Here is a 21,328-nt window from a genome sequence, read left to right as displayed (position 1 = left end):
AGGCAGACCAGCTCACATGTCTCTAGCAAAACTGGTTAGCTCTTTACTGCCACCTGGTGAAAGAAAAATAACAATGAAAATCTAAAATAAAAGCTGTCGCAATAAGTTTAAATCTATATGACTGTATTCGTATTTTTTTTTAAACAAGCAAAATTCAGATAGTTCAGGTCAAAAAGCCTTGTTCTGTCAAAACCATTATTGTATTTATTGAATACACTGCTAAACTGGAGTGCTTGCTTGGAAAACTTCAATTGCTTGTGATAAGCAAACAAATATAATGTTCCTTGCAAATATAAAATCTCCAGTGCTTTGTTTATACATATTTGCCTGTTTTGAGTGTTTCTCATGCTGTGAAGTCAACAGCGGCTGCTGGATCAGACAAGAGTCTCTTCACCCACCATCATAAATCTGTAAGAAGGATGATGGGATTGTAATTCAAACAATGGCAATGAATTTCTTCAATGTAATGTGTGTTCTTCTTCATTCCATGATTGAGCTAACATACCAAAGTTTACATCAAAGTTGTTTATAATGGTATTGAACTGAACTAAATTTAATTTACCCTAAATTAGATCTGTTGATACAATTGCTATCTTTCGGGCTGCACAAATTATTAACATAATTTGCTGAGAAAATAAAGAAGAGAACCAAAATTTAATGTCGAATAGGGTTAACAAAAATAGTTCCTGGCTCTAAATGTGTGTGTAATTATATAAATTATATTTAACAGAATTCTCCAGAAATTGCTATGTGCACAGTTGTTATGAGCAATAAGCCATTGTTAAGAATTAACCATGAACAAACTGGTGTCAAATTTGATTACTGCAAGCTGGAGATCAGAAACCAACAGGTGCTCTGAACAAAGGGCAGAATAACTCAAGGAGAAAGAAGAGTGCCTCAGTGCAAAAAGTATAAAACTGGCATGGCTTGCGAGTTCAAACCCCGCTGGAGGAATGAGAATTACTATAGAATAACACTTGAATACCTAATGTTGATATGAAGTGCATATTGTAAAGCGTTTGATTAACCTATAAACATAGTCCATTTACATTGTGACCTAATGTGTGGACGTAGGCTAATGTCATGCTCAAGCATGGCTTGCAGTAAATGGATACAAGAGATATATGAAATGAAATAAAAAAAATACCCCTTGTTATTGAACCTGATGTGATTTGACAGTGAGTTGGAATTTGACTTAATATACAACACATGTCCCAAAATTGTGTGTAGTCATTTTTCTGGCAAAAAAAAAAAACAACAAACACTTTGTTTTTCCATTGTTTTGCAATTCCCATCGAGATGGCAACCCCCCGTTCTGACGTAGATACAGTCCCATCATCCTTCGGTGCGGATGAGGCACTGTTTCCGGAATTTTAAAAAAACGAGCTGCTGGCTTGGCTGGCTTGGCTAGTTGGGTAACTAGCGTCTATCTTTGAATGTGCAGTCTGTGTTCGACGATAAACAGTAACTTGTTATCTGGCATTCGTTAGCTATGGAGTTTCAAGGTGGGTCTTGTTCCTTGAGTGCCTAGATGTGTATATCTGACTTGACGCTAGCTCGTCAGCTAAGATTACAAAGTAGTCTAACCACTGCCGCCAAATAACGTTGCTAATTCACTACATTAGCTGTTGTGAAACGAATTTAGTGTATAAATGTGGAAATATATTATTATCCTTGGATTGCAAAAAAATACGCTTCCAAAGCTAACGGTGCATCTATGTAGCGACAGTTAGCTCAGAGTCACGCAGAGCAACATGTTACCTAGCTAAATAGACCCTAAGCGCGTGGTAGAAGATTGACAAGCCAACTGGTTTACTAGGGTTACGTGTGTTGTGTATTGCTACATACTGTAAATACGCGCATGAATGTATAGCTACTTTGATACGCTTAGCTATGTGTTTAAATATGCAGGTACAGAACCAATGACTCTGGGTTCTCCAACCACACCGAAACCCGCACCTGGTGCCCAGTTCTTACCAGGGTTTCTAATGGGAGATCTGCCAATACCTGTCACTCCACAGCCAAGGACCATTGGTGGTGCCGGTGGTGCAATAGAACTACGGTCGGCTCTCCTAGCCGGTGAGACTCACTCATAGTCATTGTGGCCCCAATTATAATCTTTAACTACTACTCCGTTCACCCTTTGATTACATGGCATAGATATTTTTGGTTTAAAAAAAAAATATATATATATATATATTTATTTAATTTATTTTGCAAATGGGGCTCTTCAAAACTCTTTTTGTTTATAAATGTGGGAAATCAAAAGCTATTGACTAAGGAAAGAGCTAGAATTACAGAATAGTGAGGGCACAGTGATAGTGAGGGCACAGGGGAGCAGTTTCCTGCACCAGACACGCATGGAGTTTCTGACTGCCCGGCTTAATTTAAACTGCTCCTAACACTGTTAATAAATTAATTTGTGAACATGTGCACATCTGTTTTATTGCATCATAGACGATGGTGCTGTTTTTTTTTGTTGTTTCTTCCGTCTGCCACTAAAAATCTTGAATCTCCTGAGTTTCTGAGGTATCATAACAGAGCATGAATTGGCCTCATTTCTTGGCAACAAATGCACATATATTTGGCTTTACCCTGCTTTCCATCAGCGTGGTACAGCAAAATGCTTCTCACCAATTCACCGAATTTGCAAATCACATTTCCTTGGCAAACAGTAAAGAACAACATTAAAAAAAGCTTGTCCAAAATTGGGTGCTTTGGGAGTTTGTTTTGATCAGGACCATCAAAGTTAAGCCACTTATCTTATGTACATAGAATGTCTTGTTGTCAAGTTTGGTGTTTTTAGATGCAATGCTAGCAATATAAGGGTGTTTTAAATTATGCATTTCTACTGGTCAGAGAGCAAATAGCCATGTTTGTTTGTTTTAATTTGTGTCTGTACACTAAGCTCACTTTCAGAGCATATTAAAAAATAAAATAAAAACATCTTAATAGATAACTTGTGCACATTGCTGGGTTTTCTGCAGAAAACTGAAAACACTGTTAATGCCTAATACAGGAATTGCACCCATATATGCAATTAAATTGGTAAACAACTATATGTTTTAGCTGTCTGGCAATAATTGTCAACCTATCTTAAAATATTGAATGTTAGGCTCCATCTGATGTTTAATCTGTGCAGTTTATCCGTTTAAATTTACCATGGTCATTCTTGGCCTTTTATCATATCCCGTTTACATGTTCAGTAGTTTACTACTTGATCTAATTCAAAATTGCCAGACACTCAGTTTAATCTGTAGATTGCACAGACATTAAGTAAAATGCACAATGAGGATGATGATAATGATGAGGTAGAGGCCCTATTCCTTTTATCCCTTGTCAGGTGGGTCACCACCCCAGCCTGTGGTCCCCACGCCTAAGGACAAGAGTGGTGCCCCCCCAGTGAGGAGCATATATGATGATCTTGCCAGTCCAGGAATTGGAATCTCTCCGCTCAGCTCATTCAAGCAAGTATGCATGTGCTCTCTCTGTGTGTCTGAGATGTGTCTAAACTACTGTGTATCTGCCCGTTGCCTTGTATGTACTCATTTCAATGCCTTTCCCCATCCCTCAGCCATTCTCAGTTACACAAACCCCATTGTCTGAATTTGTGGCTACCGCACCAGGATCAAGTGAGTACCTATTACTTATTTTACTAGCTTAACTTGGGTACTCATGTACTCTCAATACTGCCCTACAAAGGCAAAAGACCTTAACTCGCCAGAGTGTAGAACTGAGAAAAATGACTTTAAAGTTGTTTTGTTGTCCAGCCAAATGAACTATGGGAAGAATATTGGAAATGTGGCAATTCTTTGTTTTTTTAATGAAGTTATTTATCTACATAAAAATCTTGAGCTCCAACTTGACCCTTGACCCTTATTTGGAAGTTAATGTACTCTGCCTTTGCATTGTCTGCAAAATAATAAGGGGTCATGCCAAGGCAAAAGGCATTAACTTCCATTTGATCGCTCATTTGGTTGCTGATCACTATATAAAATCAGTATATGATAATAATGATAACATCTACATAAAATCTAGTGATCATGGCACAATTAGGTTTAGATTAGATTCATTGTTTTTCTGACATGACAAATGTAGACACAGATGACATTGATCAAACAAAATAGTTTTGCAACGTTTTGCAGTCAATTTATTGAGTGCAATGTTTACTAACGCAACGAATAGTAAAGGATACAAGACTCGTGTTTTGGATTTAATTGGATGAATGCCAGAGTAGGATACTCAAGGATGACTCATGTTATGGATTTAACGTGTTGAACGGCAGCGAGTAATGCTCAAAACTCATGTTGTGGATTTAACTTCTCAAAGGACGTTGTTTGCAATGGATTTTTATCAGGTTACAAAAAAAGGTAGGCTATCTATTTAATTGTGAATTGTTACTGCTGAGCTTGTGTGTGTGTGTGATTAGGCTATTTAGGAGGTGTGTCGTGTGGCTATGCGAGCCCTAACCCACTCGCGCTGTTTCCCTGGCTGTCAGTGTCGGGCTGGCACTGACTAGCCTGCATGACACGAAAAAAGAATTAATTGCGTATGATTTACGATTACTTAGAGCTTGCAAGCCATCTAGTTATTGTTTGTTTCCAATGCTTTCTTTGCATTCTGATCGCAAATGGGAGCAGTTTGGTTTTGTTTGTGAAGTAGTTAGGGTTAAGTAGTTAGCTCGCGCTAGCTAGGTAGCTAACAAGTAATTTGAGTAGACTATCTATCTATCTATCTATCTATCAATCAGCCTAATCTTTCTAACCTTGATTTTGGTGGGTGCGTTTCAAAGCCATCTCTACCAACATTTTCCCTCGAGAGCAATGGGCCATTCTTAAAAGCTAGATGCAACGTTAGTAAAAACAACCACTGCAACACTATATTTGCTTTACACTTTATTCAAGCTTGACTGTGTGTGTCTCAGAAATTCTTCGATGACACATAGGCATAACACCGTAACTCCAGCGCGATAAACAGTAACTTCACTTTGATGCGCAGCAAAAACAAAGGCAGAGTACCTTAAGTTAAGGCTTAACTCAATTTGAGCGTTCCGGAGTGCAGCGAAAGAAAGACAAAGAACCGTAACTGATGTTACGGGATTCTGCCTTGGCTTCTTTAGGGCTTTGGAAGTTATGGCAAAGACAACCCACTATTTTCTCCAAAAAACAACAAAATTGACTCAAGATATTTGTCCACACGATAAAGCAGATCTTTAATGTTCCAAAAATGACAATAGCCAAAATTGAAGTTAAGGCCTTTTGCCTTTGCACGGCAGAATACTGCATTACATTTATTGCACAACAGCTATTTTTGGGAACATCTTAACTTGCCCCCCTGCCCCCCATTGCCCATTGTTTTATAGTATCAATCCTGTTTAGTCCCACTGGCATTGGACAGCAGAGAAAGCCTGCACTCTCCCCAGCCCAAGTTGATCCTTTCTACACGCAAGGAGATGCTTTGTCTGCAGAAGATCACCTGGATGATACGTGGGTCACAGTTTTTGGGTGAGCCTACACAGTGTGAATTGTGTTTACTGGCCATTTTTAAAGTTACTGTACTGCAAAATAAATAACATGCATGCTCCTATTTAAAAGTGGCCAGTCGCTTCTGAAAATATATTTTATTTCATATAATAGCAGCAGGATGGGAAATTAACACCCGCTGCCTGCCAGATGCGGGTGACTTGGTTAGAGAAGGTTGTCCAGTGCAGTTACATTAGACTACCCAACTATACTAAATAAAGCAACAAAAGCTAGGCTTGCAGTCACATCTGTGCAGAATGAAAACAAGTCAGGGATTCTTCACGGTAATTAGAAATTTCACGACAACGTTACCTTCTCCCAAAGAACAGCTTCCAGGCCAAGTCGTAAAGCCCAGCCCCTATATTTCTCTTCAGTAGGTGTGGCAACCTGTGACTGCCGTTGTCTGACACCCGCCCATAGATTGTGCGGGACTGCCCACTGTAGTCTTTAGTGAAGCAGGTACCTGGAGCATTTGCAGTAGATTGGGGCTATATCTCTCCGCTCACTACAGGTGGAGAGTTTTTAATAGAGCGCATTTTAATCAGGAGGACTGCTACTATCCTACAAATAAAAGGTCGATTTAGGGTGAAATTCCCCTTTAATCACCCAACTCTGAATTAGCCTGTACTGCCAATGTGCACAGTTTCTTTTTTTCAGTTGATTTTATGCACGCAATAGTCTGAAAGGCCTCCTCACTTAATTTTGTTTATTTCCCCAGCTTTCCTCCTGCCTCTGCTTCTTACATCCTACTGCAGTTTGCCCAGTATGGAAACATATTAAAACATGTGGTAAGAACCTAGTTTGGTCTTCATAAAGCTTAACACATGCTCTCAAGCTATTGCTCTATAAATTCAGTATTTCTGAGTAGCTGAATTTAAAAACTTGGGCAGGTGAAATTGAATTCCAGGTACACTAACAAATGTACAGTAACATAGAAATACTTAATTAAATACTAAACATGATCACTTATATCATTGTTATTATAGTATGTGTGCTTCACTTAATATATTTATTTTATATGTAGTATGCTAAGAATATTACCCATTTATAATAGAGCATTGATTGTTGATTTAAACGCAATAGTCCAATTTAAATAGTAATACAATATCCAGCAAACATATTTTGCCTATTCCTTGTTTTCAGGCTGCAGGTCTGTCCAAACCCATGACACATGTTCATGATCAATTGTTACAACTTGTGAATGAGTGACATTAAAAAGTTTAGAAGTACTTTAAATATAATATTGTATCCTAGGCTTACTGTTGAGTTTGTATTAAATCATGTTGTTAAAACAGAATACTTGTCAAGGCTCCAGAGTGCGACCATTTTGGTCGCACATGCAACCAAAAATCTGTCAAGTGCGACTAAACATTTTCATTGGTCGCACCGGTGCACCTGACATTTAGCATGTCTGTCTCTGTGTGTGTATGTGTGTAGCGTTATTTTTTTTCTCCACCCACATTCTGCGAAGACCCGCCCGTACTCTGCCTATGATTGGCTCTGACCCTGATATTATTCTTCGCTGAATGCGGGTGGGGGAAAAAAATAAGGCGTTGTATTAGTGATGCGTGGATCGCAGTTATATCCGCGGGCACCGCGGTTAATCCGCAGATCGGGCATTCTGATTAATAGCGGACGAGTGAAATAATACATCATTAGTGAGGAAAATATTAATTACATCCTCTAAAATGTGAACATATTTTAAGCTTCATTTTTCGCCAGGAATTAGCAGACTAGACTCTCATTGCGCCAATTGCGGCGTCCATTTGTCTTAAGCAGCAATGGAGGCAAAAAAGATCTGTGAGAAAATTAAAAAAGGAGAATTAAAAACAAAAAAAAGGAAGGGCAGAAAAGTTCCGTGTGGGAGCGATTTGAATACTTAACCATGACGAGTCAAGTGCTGGGTATGTCATATGCAACAGCTGCGAAATAATGAGAAATAACGGTAATGTGTGATCCATGCGGGTCTCTAAATCGGAAAAAAAATAATTAGTTCGGGTGGAGGATTTATGCGTACATGCGGATTTGGATGACGTCAGAGCCGATCCGCTCATCACTAGTGTGTATGTGTGAAACCGGGCCCTGTACTCCTCCGGGAGCAGCGCACACTGTTGTTTGAGTTTGATTTATTAATTTGAGTTAATCAAATCTAATTTTTAGTCAATCACTGTAAACATCAGCACTTAAGTTTATTTTTTAAACAATTGAGGTTATTGCAATTTCTTGTTTGTGCTGTGCTCCTTTATTCCTATAACATTTATCTGCACCTTTATACCTGTTTTCAATCATTTACATAATGTGTTATGAAATTACCAATGTGTATTGGAACTGACAAAAAAGGTAACGCTTAAAATGTATTATTGCGGCACCAAAAGGCGCGGTGAAAATTTTTGGGTGCACCTAAATTATGTGCTGGTGCACCTAAATGAAAAAGTTAGGCGCTCCAGTGCAACCAATGTAAAAAGTTAGTCTGGAGCCCTGCTTGTATTTTATTGTGTGCAACGAGGATTGTGCTCTAGTGTTATCAATATCTCATGGGGCTAATCAAACCATCATGCTATCTTGATAACTTTTGTTAGTTTGTACATGCCAAATTTTATGATTGCCAGTATATCTTTTCCCCTCCCACAGATGTCAAACACTGGAAACTGGATGCATATACATTATCAGTCTAAACTACAGGCTAGAAAAGCACTCAGCAAAGATGGGAAAATCTTTGGGGAATCCATCATGATCGGGGTTAAACCTTGCATAGACAAGGTAAGTAAGCCAGTCACAAGTGGTTCAGTTTTCACTTCAGAAATATAGGAACCACAATGCTTTGTGCTTTTCTTGTACTGTTGGAGTCATACTGGTGTGATATTCAGATTTTATTCTGAACTTTGATTAATTTGTGCATGTTTGAATGGCAAAATACATACAAAAAAAAATCATAGTTGATAGTTGACCAGCTGTTCAGTTTTCATTGTTAAATAAATGTTCATTGTTTTTTTTAAATTAATATGAATGACTACTACTAGTTTAAAAAAAAATACTATTTCATGACAACTAGAGGACTCAAGCAAAACCGAAAGTGATTTTCTCAAATGTTTTCAGAAAAAGATGACTACTTGAAAGTGTGGGCTATTCTTTTTGATTGAATCCTGTTTTCAGAATGTGATGGAGAGCTCCGACAAAGGCCCAGCGTCCTCCAGCACGGCATTCACTCCAGTGAAGGCCAACGGCACCCCCATCCAGCCCTACTCAACCCCATGCTCGGCCATGAGGCCCCTCAGTGCCGCCTACAGGGCGTCCACCAGTGACTACCAGGTACATTCATTCACAGTTACATTTTACAGTATAGTCAATTAGCAGCGCTTTCTGCCAAAGTGACTTAGTAAAATACACATGGTAGGTAACCACCACCACTCGAGATGGACAAATTTACAGTCATATAAGCATATCATGTAATGTGTATCACTTAAAACCATTCTCTATCTCACAGCTATTATGTATTTATTTAAAAGCCGTTGGATATACATTGAAGAACAGTTTCAGTGTTTATTCAGTTGGATGGTGGCCTAATGGCCTTATGCTTACTACCTTTGGAATGCCTGCACTCATATCTAAAAATCCTGTGTCTCTAGGTTGTTTCTGATCAACAAACACCAAGGAAAGATGACAGCTTTGTTACAAAAGTTTTGGAGTACATGTTTGGCTGGTGAAAGGCTCTATCCTGAGGTCTGAAAGAGTGAATTGCCAACAGAAATTCCTATTGGTTTGTCTTACTTGATGCTCTTGTATGGTTGTTTTGGAATGCAACTGATGGTAATCCTTTTTGATGTGGGCTTTTGGATACAGAAATCAATATGTGCACTTTATGGTCAATTATGGAAAGTTTAATGGAATATGCATTATGTATAGTATGTATTTGGGTTAGTAATTCATTATAAAGTATGACTAAAATAAGGTGGTAAATGTAGACCAAAACAAATCAAAGAAAAGAGAACTGCAAGCATGTCTTAATATTGACTCATTTGGACTTTTAGGCCACGTTTAAAGAAGCTTCGCTGAAAATTAAAATTTAGATTTGTTCTTTTACAATAGTTAGTATTCATATTGAAAGCTCTTAATTGTTTTACAGACACTGTGCAATTACTTTGCATTGGCATTTAGTGTTCATTAAGCAACAAGAAAAGGTTGTGCTCTGCCAACAAAAACTGTCATTGTCAGCCGATGACAATCCAACCTCATGATGTGTAAGCTGTAGGATGAAGTCTATGCTCGTAGTAGTGATTGAGCCACTCAGGAGCCATTCATGTGATAGTGGTTTTAACCATTGACTCTGAACTTCAGTTAGTCCCTTTAATGAAAAATGCCTGTGACCTTAAACAGATAGTTCGCTGTCTGCTGTTTTTTCAGTGTATGTTATTAATTGGGCCACATAGATTTTCTGTGTGATCATGAAATAGAGAGCAGGTTGTATAGCAACATTATGCCTCTAGTGACTATACATATGAGAAGATTAATTTAAAATTTTAAGCGAAGCAATGATTTTGTCTGACTATGAGATTGAAGAAGTTTAGGTACATTGCCAAACCCTGTTTATTCAAGACCAAATTTATAGATGAACATTTGTGATAGATGGAGGCGGAGAGGTTGAAGAGGGAAGGTACATTAGTTCGGATGACTTCCTGTTTGAGGACAACTCTACATTTTCGATAAATCTGGGTTGTATAAAGTTAGTTTGTAAAGGTGATTTGAAGACCATTTCTTCATTTGTTTTACCCTCAAGTTGCTACTGAATTAGTACAAACCATTTGCAGCCCTGTTGATTTGTTGCTGTGAGGTCTTCTCCCTCATGCTATAATTTGCTTCTCCCCACATGTTGTGTTGATATAGGAAGTTATGTCACTTCTTTCATTGAGTGTAGTCTCAGGCTCCATACATAATAGGAAACGGCACCAACTGAAAATAAGAAATATTTTTATTTTAAAACCTCTGGAGGCATAATGTTACTCTACAAGTGTCTTGAGTTGCATGAAGTGTATTTTTTATCTTAAAACCTCAAACCTCTTTATGCCCGTATACCAGCCAAGCTGGCACATTGTCAGAACCTTCTGTAAATATCTAAAATATCTAAAATGAACACTAAAACTGAAATATTATAGAACACTCCAGAAAGTGAACTATCTTCTAAACGAAAGAGTTTCTCCAGGCAACTGTACTTCATTTCTGCTCTCAGGACTTGTGGAATGATCAGCAACAGGTCAAATTTGTTTTTGAAAGTCTCCAATATTTATGTTAATAGTAAATGGCTTAATCAGGACAGCCACTTGCATGTGATTTGAAGTTTTTAAAAAATGGTCTCCTTGAAGGGACTTGAAGTGTCAATTTATTATCATTTATTATCTAAGCTTTGCCACATGCTAATGGCAGTGTGGAAAAAAAATTGTATGGTTGAGTGAGGATATGAGGTGGAAATGGGTTCCGTGCTTTTTAATGTGTATGTATGTTGATTGAGTTGTGAATTAAATCACTTTTACATTTTCAGTGAAATTACCTTCAGTGTATCCATGATGTGCAGGTGGTTTAATGTCTAAAAGGAAATATGACAACAAAACCCTCTTGTCTTCAGATCAATGCATTGCATGTTTTTGATCAATGCTTTTTCTGAAATGCACCCAGTGAAGGCCTTAAAAGTTGGTTTTATGTATAACTTACTATATTTATAAATTATATTATTTTGGGGTTTAATGATTGCACATTGTAATTGCTTATGCATTGAAATGCCTTTTGTATTTAAAAGAAATTGTACATTTTTGGAGATTGTGCTGAAATTTTTAAAACTAATAATACATTTTAATATTTCAAAAATGTTTACTACAGTAAAATAACTGTCGCAGTTTCAAAAAGTGTAATAAATAACTTGTCCTTTGAACATCAATGTGAGTTGATGTGGTGTCCTTTTTATTTTATTTGACTAGTACACAACTCATCCCTGTGGAACTTGCCTCAAACAGTTGGTGTTCTACTTCTCTTTGCCATTCTTATGTAATCGACTTTATCACTGGAAAAATGGTGTTGTAGGTACTTTCATTCCTTTAAAGGAGTACTGACCTGCTAAGTTAGATGACAGAAGAATTGTGTGGTTTAAATACACTTCACACATCTAAAACGCAAAATTGTTTCCATTAGCAATTGATTTATAGCACTTATTGTTTGTCACCAAATAAATGTAGTGTAATGTAGTTCTAAAGGTTCAAGTTGTTGCATCTGGTTTGCTCCATCGGGGTTTAGGCCAAAATAATCTGCAAAGTGTATTGTGTGAAATCCTTTGCAAAATGTGCTGTAGAAATAAAATTTGACACTAAGTGATGAAAATGAAACCTCCACAGATGTAAGAGTCAGTGTCACCTCTTCCAAACAAATAAACGTGAGATTCAACATTTGTTGAAGTTAGAACATTGTTTATTGCAAAAGAATAAACTAAGATGATGCAATGATACAGTGTGATGTGCTGTACAGTCAAAAAAACTATGCTTTTGGATGCCTGACTAATGCCTGTGCTAATAAGGGTTACTATGTGGAAGCATTCCTAGTGTACACACTATAACAAACAAAAACATTAAATAAAAACCAATTTAAATAAATGATGCGTTCCAAATATGGTAATTTCTCCTGGCAATAAACTATATATTAAACAATTAACTTGGGAACATAAATGTCTCCAACATTCCAGCGCCTGATACTTTACTGGGTGCAGCAAATAATTACAAGTGAGTAAAGGCAAAATAACCATATGCATAATCAAGCATGTTATTTTTCCAACTTGCAGTATTACTAATAGAGGATTTACAAAAATAACAATACTAGGCTGTTCCTTTTCTCATATTCACAAGGAAGATGTGCGTACATGTATGTAAAAAATCGGTGTGGGAGTCTGACATTGCTAGCACATGTCTCCACTGGTGAAGTACAAGCTTTCTTTGGCCTTTTTCATACTTCCCTTAAGGCTACGTTTGCACCGCAGGTCTTGATGTCCAGTTCCAGGTTTTTGCCTGTGCTCACATGGTTTACATTTGAATCAACCCATATGCGTATACATGGGTTTGGTTACCAAAATGAAAAAAAACAACCACGCCACCATGGCCATAATGCCATCTGCAATGGACACAAAACAAGACAAAAATAATAATTCAAGCTATTCCTTTCGAAGTGTCTTAGGTGCCATAACCTTGGTATTTGCCACTGGACTGAGCCTTCGTCCTCCATTTAACTTATTTTATCATTTAGCATTACCAGTGGAGAGTGGTTGTGCGTGTGGTATATGTTCACGTGTGGAAATAAATCAGCCATAGAGTCAGAGCTTCTTAATTGTACTTTAGAAGTTATTGGATTTAGCCCATTTAAGCCTACTGGCACATAGTTGGCGAAGTGAATAGTTGTCATTTTACTTCTATAACCTTTAGGTTAAAAAAAAGTTTCCACCCTTGCCTGGTCAAATGGCACAGTCAACTTCCTGCCCCTACTTCCAAAAGCCAAATCATCTAGATAAAAGGTCATTTTCATATAATAATAATGGATGTCATGCAATAACATTAGGACAGTGACTTAATTTTTGCTTTGGCTCTACTCCAGCACATTGGATTTGAAACAAAACAATATAGCAGCAAATAGATTAAAGTGTAGACTGTTTTAATTTGAGTATACTTGCATTTGTATGGGGTGATCCACATAGGAATTACAGCCCTTTTTATATTACTGTTTGACAAGCTCAATAAGATTAGTACAACCATGCCCATTCAAGAGCATTTGTCTGTTGATGAGATGATGATTGAGTACTTTGGTTGACATGGATGTAAACAATTCATCAATAGAAGGCCTATTTGATTTGGGTTCAAGGTCTGAAGCCTTGCCCCATCATCAGGATTTGTCTGCCAGATAGAGCCTTTTGCTGGGAGCCACACAGGACTCACTGAGACTGGATTTGGCCTGAGTTCAAGTGTGGTTCTTGGCCTGGTTGAGAAGACTGGAGTTGCAAATGAATGAAATGGTGAATGAAATGACAAAAAGTGGTTATGTCCGCTGTGCTTGCGGGAAAAGTGTCTGTGTGAAGTCCCATTGTTGGACCCAAAAACATTCCGCATGACCTGAAGCGGTACCTCTGAGTATCTGGCTGAAAATGGCCAACCAACAGTTCACTGGAACAATAACAGTGCAGTTACACTTGTACCTAACATAGAGACAAAGGTGTTGAAGGTTGACACACACAGAAGAAACATGCTGTCAACAACATTAAACAGCCTTCATGCATTAGAAGTTACAATACCCATATGGGGGTGTTGATCTACTTAACCAGTGCGTGATTCAATACAGAAACGATATGCACGGTGATGGCCGTGCTTCAGTTGGGCACTGAATAATGCAATGGTCAAATTCCTGGTGCTACTGCAGGGAAGGAATGATGATTCTTGTGATGCCGTAGTGATACTTAGTTGCTTGTGGGGAGGGGATTCTAAATTTAAAAAACCCAATATGACATGAGAATGACATAAAATATTTGTTCTTCAGGCTATTAAATCACTCACTTTTTCATTTGAACATATCACAGAATGGAGAGATCATGGATCTTCTCTCATTCCAAAGGAGAAGACTCGTGTCCCAGAGTTCTCTGTCACCATGGGACAAAACCAAATGAGCTTAGTTAATTAATCTGTGTCTTCGCTGGCTACCCTCATTTGGTGGAAAAATGCCTCTATATCAGCCATCAAGCAAAAGTTTTAAATCAAACAAAATCTGAACAGTACACCAATAAGTGTTCACTGGGTCAAGCTAGTGAAGGAGATCCTAGTTCAAGGAGGTTAAATAAGGAAGCACAATCAAATACAAGATGAATGGTTACTTTTCTGAGGTACCATACCCCCAATGTACATATACTGTACCACACTCTACCATCATCAGAGAGCTGTGAATCATGTAGCGTAACCCCTCTCTATGACATCATTGAGAAGCAAATATTCTTCAGTTATTTGGTCCAGAACTTAAGTTAGCAAGCTGAGATAGCAAGCTGGTAACCTCCACATTTGTCACAGCTTAAATGGCCCAGAGCTGTGGTGTGAGGATCAAAGACTGGAGTGGTAGAATCTTGCTGATGTTCATTATTGTTGCCCCATTATTGCCTCACTTTGGCCTCAATGTCTGTACAGTGCTCCTTTGGTGACTAAACCTTGTCATGTGTGTTGGAGAAAGTTGCAGGAACTGCAGAAACTGTGCAAGGTTGAGCACCTAGGCACTGTGCACATCTCTGTGGCTTTCCTCTTTTAATAGTTTCTGCTCAACTGACAGAGGACTGAAGGGCTCAGACTCTTGGTTGCTTTTGTTATATTTCTTTGTCCTTTGTGATGATGACTCACTTCCAATTCTTGCAATATTTTGAGTTGCAGCTGCTGCTGGGAGTTCAGACTCAAGATCCAACTTCTCTTTCCTTACCTTTAGCTAAGCCTCCCTCCATATCTAAGATGAATTTTTTCTCCAGAGCATCAGCCTTAGGTAATACAGCGTCATGCTTTACCTGAACTTTAATCCATGTTCTGGACCTTTTACTAGATGTGGTGGGTGTTGATGATGTATGAGAAACACTGTTCTCAGGTTGCAGGCTCACTTCATGAGGAGGGTGTGCATTAAAATACTTGTTTGATTTATCTTTTATTCATGAATCAGTTTCATCAATACTTTTTCTTAGTTGGGTTCATGTCAATCAGGATAATCTGAATCTTTCTCTTCAGTAAGTAGAGACATTTAGGCATTAAATTGTGACAGACACAAATTTTTCTCTCCACAAGCTAATCAGCTTTTCTTGTAACACGCATCAGGTGTTTTCAGGTACATTAGGCTTTTTATCAACACCATTCCCATTCCAACAGAATACATAAGAGCAATTTATATGTTCCAATCCAGGCTTTTCTTGTCAACGTAAAGCCCATTCTCGAACACTGTTAAAGGCACACAATAAGATCAAATGACATGTATCCGTCTATACTCGCAGTCTCTCTAGAGTACAAATCCCTTGACAAGTGTTTGTGGAGGAGTACCTTCCAAGCAGAAGTTTTTGTGTTTCTGACTGAAATTCCTTCCTGATGTCTGATTCAAAAAGTATCTGTCTTTCTAGCTTAACTAGTCTTTGCAGTTAATAAATTATTTAATTAAATTAAACATAATTGGTATTTATCAGCAGAATGGCTGATAAAGCCTAAAATGTAACAGTGGCTTGCTGGAGGTCCTAAAAAAATTAAAATAGTCATACTTTTAATACATTTCCTTTATTTGAATCATGAGTAAATGTTAACTATTTTTTGTTAACTTGTCATTATAGCATTTAATGATACTTTTGTGAATAATTAAAATCAATCTTTATAAAGACGGGTCACACACAATCAAAGGAATGAAAATATAACAAAAAAGATTTGGCTCTACTGTTGAGCAGCTGCACATTATCGGTCCTTTTCATTAGAGTGGAGATGATCCTATAACCTTTATTAGATACTGTTGGAAACAAGTTATTTCCCATTGCTGCAAGTTTAGACTTTTAGCAGGCTAATATGATGCAAATAATAAAAGATCCTCTAAAACAGCACTGAAATTCCATCTCCTTGTGGAGCAGCCATATAAGCTAGTATATACAGTGAGTACCATAATTCATTGGACAGTGACACATTTTTTGTTATTTTGGTTTTGTACTCTAGCACTTTGAGTTTGAAAGGATACAATGACAATGAGGTTGAAGTGCAGACTGTCAGCTTTAATTTGAGGGTTTTGGTTGCATATCCTTTGCATGCAATGACTGCTTGAAGTCTGCACGCATAGATTCTGCCAGGCCTGTACTGCAGCCATATTCAGTTCCTGCTTGTTTTGGGGACTTTTTTGCCTTCAGTCTCCTCTTCAGCATGTAAAATGCATGTTCAATTGGATTCAGATCCGGTGATTGACTCGGCCAGTCAAGGATTTTCCACTTTTTGGCCATCAAAAACCCCTTTGTTGCTCTAGCAGTATGTTTTGGGTCATTGTCTTGTTGCATGATGAAGTGCTGTCCAATGAGTTTGGAGGCATTTGGTTTTATCTGAGCAGATAAAATATTTCTGTAGACTTCAGAATTCATTGTTCTACTTCTGTCTGCAGTCACATCATTGATGAAGACAAGTGAGCCTGTTCCACTGGCAGCCATACAGGCCCAAGCCATAACACCCCCTCCACCATGTTTCACAGATGATAATCTTTTTCTCATCTGTCCACAAGACTTTGTTCCAGAACTCTTGGGGCTCTTTTAAGTGCTTTTTAGCAAACTGTAATCTCGCCTTTCTGTTCTTCAGGCTTATCAGTGGTTTGCATCTTGTAGTGTACCCTCTGTAGTCCTGCTGGTGTAGTCTTCTACGTATGGTAGACTTTGACAGATCTACACCTGCATCCATAGAGAGTATTCACCAGTCATCCACTACAGTGGTCTTCCTCGGTCTTCCCGGTCTTTTGACATAATTGAGTTCACCAGTTGTTTTTTCCTTGTTAATGATGAACCAAACTGTTGACTTGGGCATGCCCAGGGTTTTTGCAATGTTCCTGATTGATTGATTTTCATTTCTGAGCCTTATGATAGCCAGCTTAATTTGCATCGACACTGCTGTCTTCCTCATGTTGTCACACCCCAACAACAATCTCCAAAGGCAATTGCAAAGTCTAGAATCAAGACTAGACATCAACAGCTCTCTTCTGCATTCACTAACGACACAATTGAATACACCTGCCTAACAAAACACACCTGTGATGCCAATTCAACAAATACTTGTAATACCTTAAAATGAGGGGACCATGCACAAAAGGTGCTGTCATTTCTAGACGGTTCATCCGATGTGGATGAAAATGCCCTCAAATTAAAGCTGACAGTCTGCACTTCAACCTTATTGTCATTGTATCCTATTGTAAACTGAAAGTGCTAGAGTACAGAACCAAAATAACAAAAAATGTGTCACTGTCCAATGAATTATGGTGCTCACTGTATTTTTAAGGTTGACCAGGTGAGCCCCGCAGTGCAGTGTTATAATCCCAGCCAGAGCAGGGCCTACCTCCGCTCTGAAGGTGACACTGATTGAGTCACCAGAGGGAAAACAAGCTTTCTGCTGAGACTGATTCAAAGTGCCATTTCACAGTCTGGGTGGCATGCCTCGGGACGCTCACCACCTGGAGGAGTTTGTAGATGTAATACATCTTGATTAACCGTTGTTTTCTCTGAGGCTGACGATTGCCACAACCTTGATACGAAGACTTGTGTACATCTGCTGTATAATGGGTAAAAATGTAGTTTAAAAAGCCTGCTACTTTTATGGGAATTATTCACATACATTATAATAATCAGAGCCAGGAAAAATAACCAGGGAGAAGCGATGAGAAGCTGTTTGACAGAATATGGCCGTGTGGTAATAGTGGAATAAATTACTAATCCATTAGCTTGTTCAATTTGTTAGATAAAAATGGGTGTTGGCATATATACAACTTCATACAGCTTTAATTTAATTTAGGTGTACCTGGTATGGAAAACCATGAATACCTCTGCCACTAATACTCATATTCCTACACCTATATACACATGCAATTTTAAATAAGACCAATGGAATACAGAGACAAAGGTATCATTTATGCAGTACAGTACAGTATATGAGTGTGCTGTAAAGTTTCATGTGTGTGTCCTCTAGGTGTCCACATGATGGCAGTATTGTCCTTCTGTCTGCACACAGCTTTGGCGTTTAAATAATCTGGTCTGCCTGCCCTGCCTGTTTATATGCCCGATGTATTCAAACAAGCTTTCATTTATGCTCTGTGGATCCTGTATGTTTAGGAAAGAGTAAAGGAAGAGGACATTGCCCAAATACTACCTGTTTTAAAATGTGTAGCAGTGACACTGATAATTGCAATGGAAATGGAGAGGGTTTCTGTTTAACTGAGAAGTAATTTCTTAGATCCTCAGAAAATATATTAATTCTGTATAAAATGGCATCATGGACTTCTTATTGCTTCCACCATGGTGAACCATTGCTTTGTGATCAATTTGGACATCAGAGTACTAGTAGGGTAGCTACAAAATCCAACACCATGAGGTGATTTGCTGCATTGCTGACAGTGAAGGATACTTAGATGACATCGTTTTAAAAATTTTGACAAAATCGTATTTTGCATAATTCTCATTAGCAGTGCTAGAGTGCATGGTATGACACAACCAATGTGTTACATTAAAGTCATAATGCCTATGTGTAACACAGCCACTGTGATTTAGGCAGGTAGTGCCCAGGGCACTCTGTCAAAACCAGCTAAGATGAATACATAACAATATAGTCAGCCATTTAAATGAGGACATATCATGAACAACGGAACAATGCAGGCATCATACTCAAGAAACCATGTCACGGTGTGTGTAGGCCCCATCCCTGAGGTGGGGCCTTAACCGGCCATTTGGTCCACTTACACCAAAACTACCAAGTGGAAGATGTTAAAATGCGCATAAAACGTAATTGAAAGCCAGCAAGGGTTGATAACTTAAGTATACAAATGTATTAATGCACAATGGAAGAGGACATTTTAATCTGTGATTACAGTATCAGTATGGTGATTCATAGACGAGGCTCTGTTGTTTCACCACACATTAGCAAAGCTTTCCAATTATCTTTGCTCAATAGCAATATTTTAAGGTTAATGTTCCCTTCTTACCTTGTGCTGATGAACAGAGGACAGCCCATTGAGAACGCAGGCTAAGGGCAGTGAGTTGGAGGAGATAATTGCAGGCTCACAAAGCAAGGCTGAAAGTGCAGATTTAATTGTGTCAACAGACTGCTAGAAAGACGAGCAATTAATCTGATCATATCTGCAATGCATCACCAAGAGTTTTATACCAAATGATATGCATTCTTTGGTTGGGGAAAAACCCACGCAGATTAGTTTTTGATGTATTGGGTGAGGTCGACACACATTTGCATTTCATATTAGTTCACAATTAATCAACTATTTAATTAATGGCAATTAAGCAAACCATGCAATCAACGATTTGACATTTTGCATTAAACAAATAGCTTAGCATATATATGGACACTGATTTTTTTTGTCATGTTTAGAAGAATGACAGTCATAGATTAAAAACTGAGAAATACATTTCGGGCTTCGGTGGAATTCATCAGATATGTGACATTTAAAAAATTATTGTGCATGCAGAATATAACTCTGAATACTGGATTAGCTGATTTTCATATTTTCATTAAAGGTTTGTCTTACTTGCAGAGAATATGAATACATGTCAGGCATTTCAAACAGATGAGACTTGACCTCTAGATTCAATTAAGAAATATTCAATACCTGTCAGAGCCATGACAAAAACCTTTTATTTAGAAGAAATTGTACGTATTCCTACTCCTGGAATGTGCACTTTTCAGCTGTTGAAAATGATACAGGCCTGAGCAGCTGAGAATTGGTGTCATTGGTGTTTTTTTTAGAATGTTAGACCTGAACATTATTGTGTCCCTGCGTGTTAGCAACATATGCAAACAATTAAGTGGACAAAATAGATGGTATGCAACCCTTAATATTTAATTATTTTTCTCACGAACAAATGACCGTTTATTGTCTCATAGACCCCATTACTCATGAAATCACTGCTCATCATGAAACTATCCTTTCTCCCCATTCATAAAGACTGGTAAATATTTTTCTTCTAACAGTGCTTTAAAAAAAAGCTGTGTTGAGAAGTGTAAGGGGACTTACGCAGCATGTGGGTGTCAGCAGTGGTTAGGGGGTATTCAGAGTACAGTATGCTCTGATCATGGGCAAAAAAGGTTGAGCTCAGATATGGTTCTGGAAGGGAGGGGCTTCATGCACCCAAAAATGGGTGGAGCTGACATATTTTCGATCACAGACCTGAAAAAATCGTAGTGGTTTGCTGTGGAGACCAGAGAAAGTAGGCCCAGGGCAGTGAGTTGCTAGACAGATACAACACTGGAAAAGTGCATTGTGTGCACAGACATACACAGAAATTACAGTCAATATGTAATGATGTATGTCAGCATCAGTGTTATGAATCTTGTGTGGGCTCACAGGAATGAGTGGGAAATAGAGTGGGAGGCAAAGAGGTTATTAAGGACTAGTCACGTAGAAGAGTTCTGCATGAGAATACATAGCTTCACCAGGGATATCTGCTAGTAGGAAGTTGCCATATTCCAATCCAGATGCCCCCACATGCCGGGCAAGTTTGGTTTAATTGGTATTTAATCAAAACAGTCACAGAGTTACAGCTATTAGTTAATTAGCCTGAAAAAATTCTATTGCCATAAACTTTTTGTGACAACTTGTGAATTCAATCAATAATTATTTTTGTTGGGTGGGTGGGGGGTTTTGGTCAGATGTTCAGCACTGACAGTAACCTAATGTTAATCAATTAAACGAGCAGAATTTTCTCAATTTATTTTCCTGAAGTTAGTGATTGCTACAAGGGTTCCATAATTATTAACATTTGAGAAATATCATAGGTGGTTATTCAGTATACAAGAGTAGGGGCAAAGGTTAGTTGGCTACAGGTGATTTTGTCTGTTCTTCACATATCAGTGGTAAGTGGAATGTATGAGGCAAATTTGGATGGCAGATATGCCATCTGCCAAGTTACGGTTTGGAGGGGCATGCCCCATACAGCACAGAGAATTTGGCACTTTTCAGGGTTTCCTACAGAAGTAACCACAATGACCACAGATGCTCAGCCCTTAAAACATTAACTTCTGCACCTTCTGACCTCACGGTGGGTA

General features: G+C 38.3%; 1 protein-coding gene across 2 annotated transcripts; it reads left to right on the top strand.

Moving 5' to 3' along the window:
• Nucleotides 1-1,340: 1,340 nt before the first annotated feature.
• Nucleotides 1,341-11,448, top strand: LOC135250711 (nucleoporin NUP35-like). Of its 2 annotated transcripts, XM_064327302.1 has the most exons (9): nucleotides 1,341-1,505; nucleotides 1,912-2,079; nucleotides 3,344-3,471; nucleotides 3,575-3,632; nucleotides 5,363-5,504; nucleotides 6,241-6,310; nucleotides 8,154-8,282; nucleotides 8,676-8,831; nucleotides 9,149-11,448. In XM_064327302.1, the coding sequence occupies exons 1-9, from the start codon at nucleotides 1,493-1,495 to the stop codon at nucleotides 9,224-9,226; spliced, it is 942 nt and encodes a 313-aa protein (XP_064183372.1). In that variant the 5' UTR covers nucleotides 1,341-1,492; the 3' UTR covers nucleotides 9,227-11,448. The 2 variants fall into 2 exon arrangements, with proteins under 2 accessions (XP_064183372.1, XP_064183373.1); XM_064327303.1 differs by lacking the exon at nucleotides 1,912-2,079.
• The last annotated feature ends 9,880 nt before the right edge of the window (nucleotides 11,449-21,328 follow it).

This window comes from Anguilla rostrata, chromosome 3 (genome assembly GCF_018555375.3).
Source record: "Anguilla rostrata isolate EN2019 chromosome 3, ASM1855537v3, whole genome shotgun sequence".
NCBI classification, from domain to species: domain Eukaryota; kingdom Metazoa; phylum Chordata; class Actinopteri; order Anguilliformes; family Anguillidae; genus Anguilla; species Anguilla rostrata.
This window is presented reverse-complemented; position numbering and strand designations above follow the sequence as displayed.

What these genes read in the sequence shown, in the direction of transcription:
- LOC135250711 (XM_064327302.1), top strand. An exon ending in ACGTGGGTCACAGTTTTTGG is followed by an intron (nt 5,505 to 6,240) that starts GTGAGCCTACAC and finishes TTATTTCCCCAG; the next exon opens with CTTTCCTCCTGCCTCTGCTT. An exon ending in GAAACATATTAAAACATGTG is followed by an intron (nt 6,311 to 8,153) that starts GTAAGAACCTAG and finishes CCCCTCCCACAG; the next exon opens with ATGTCAAACACTGGAAACTG.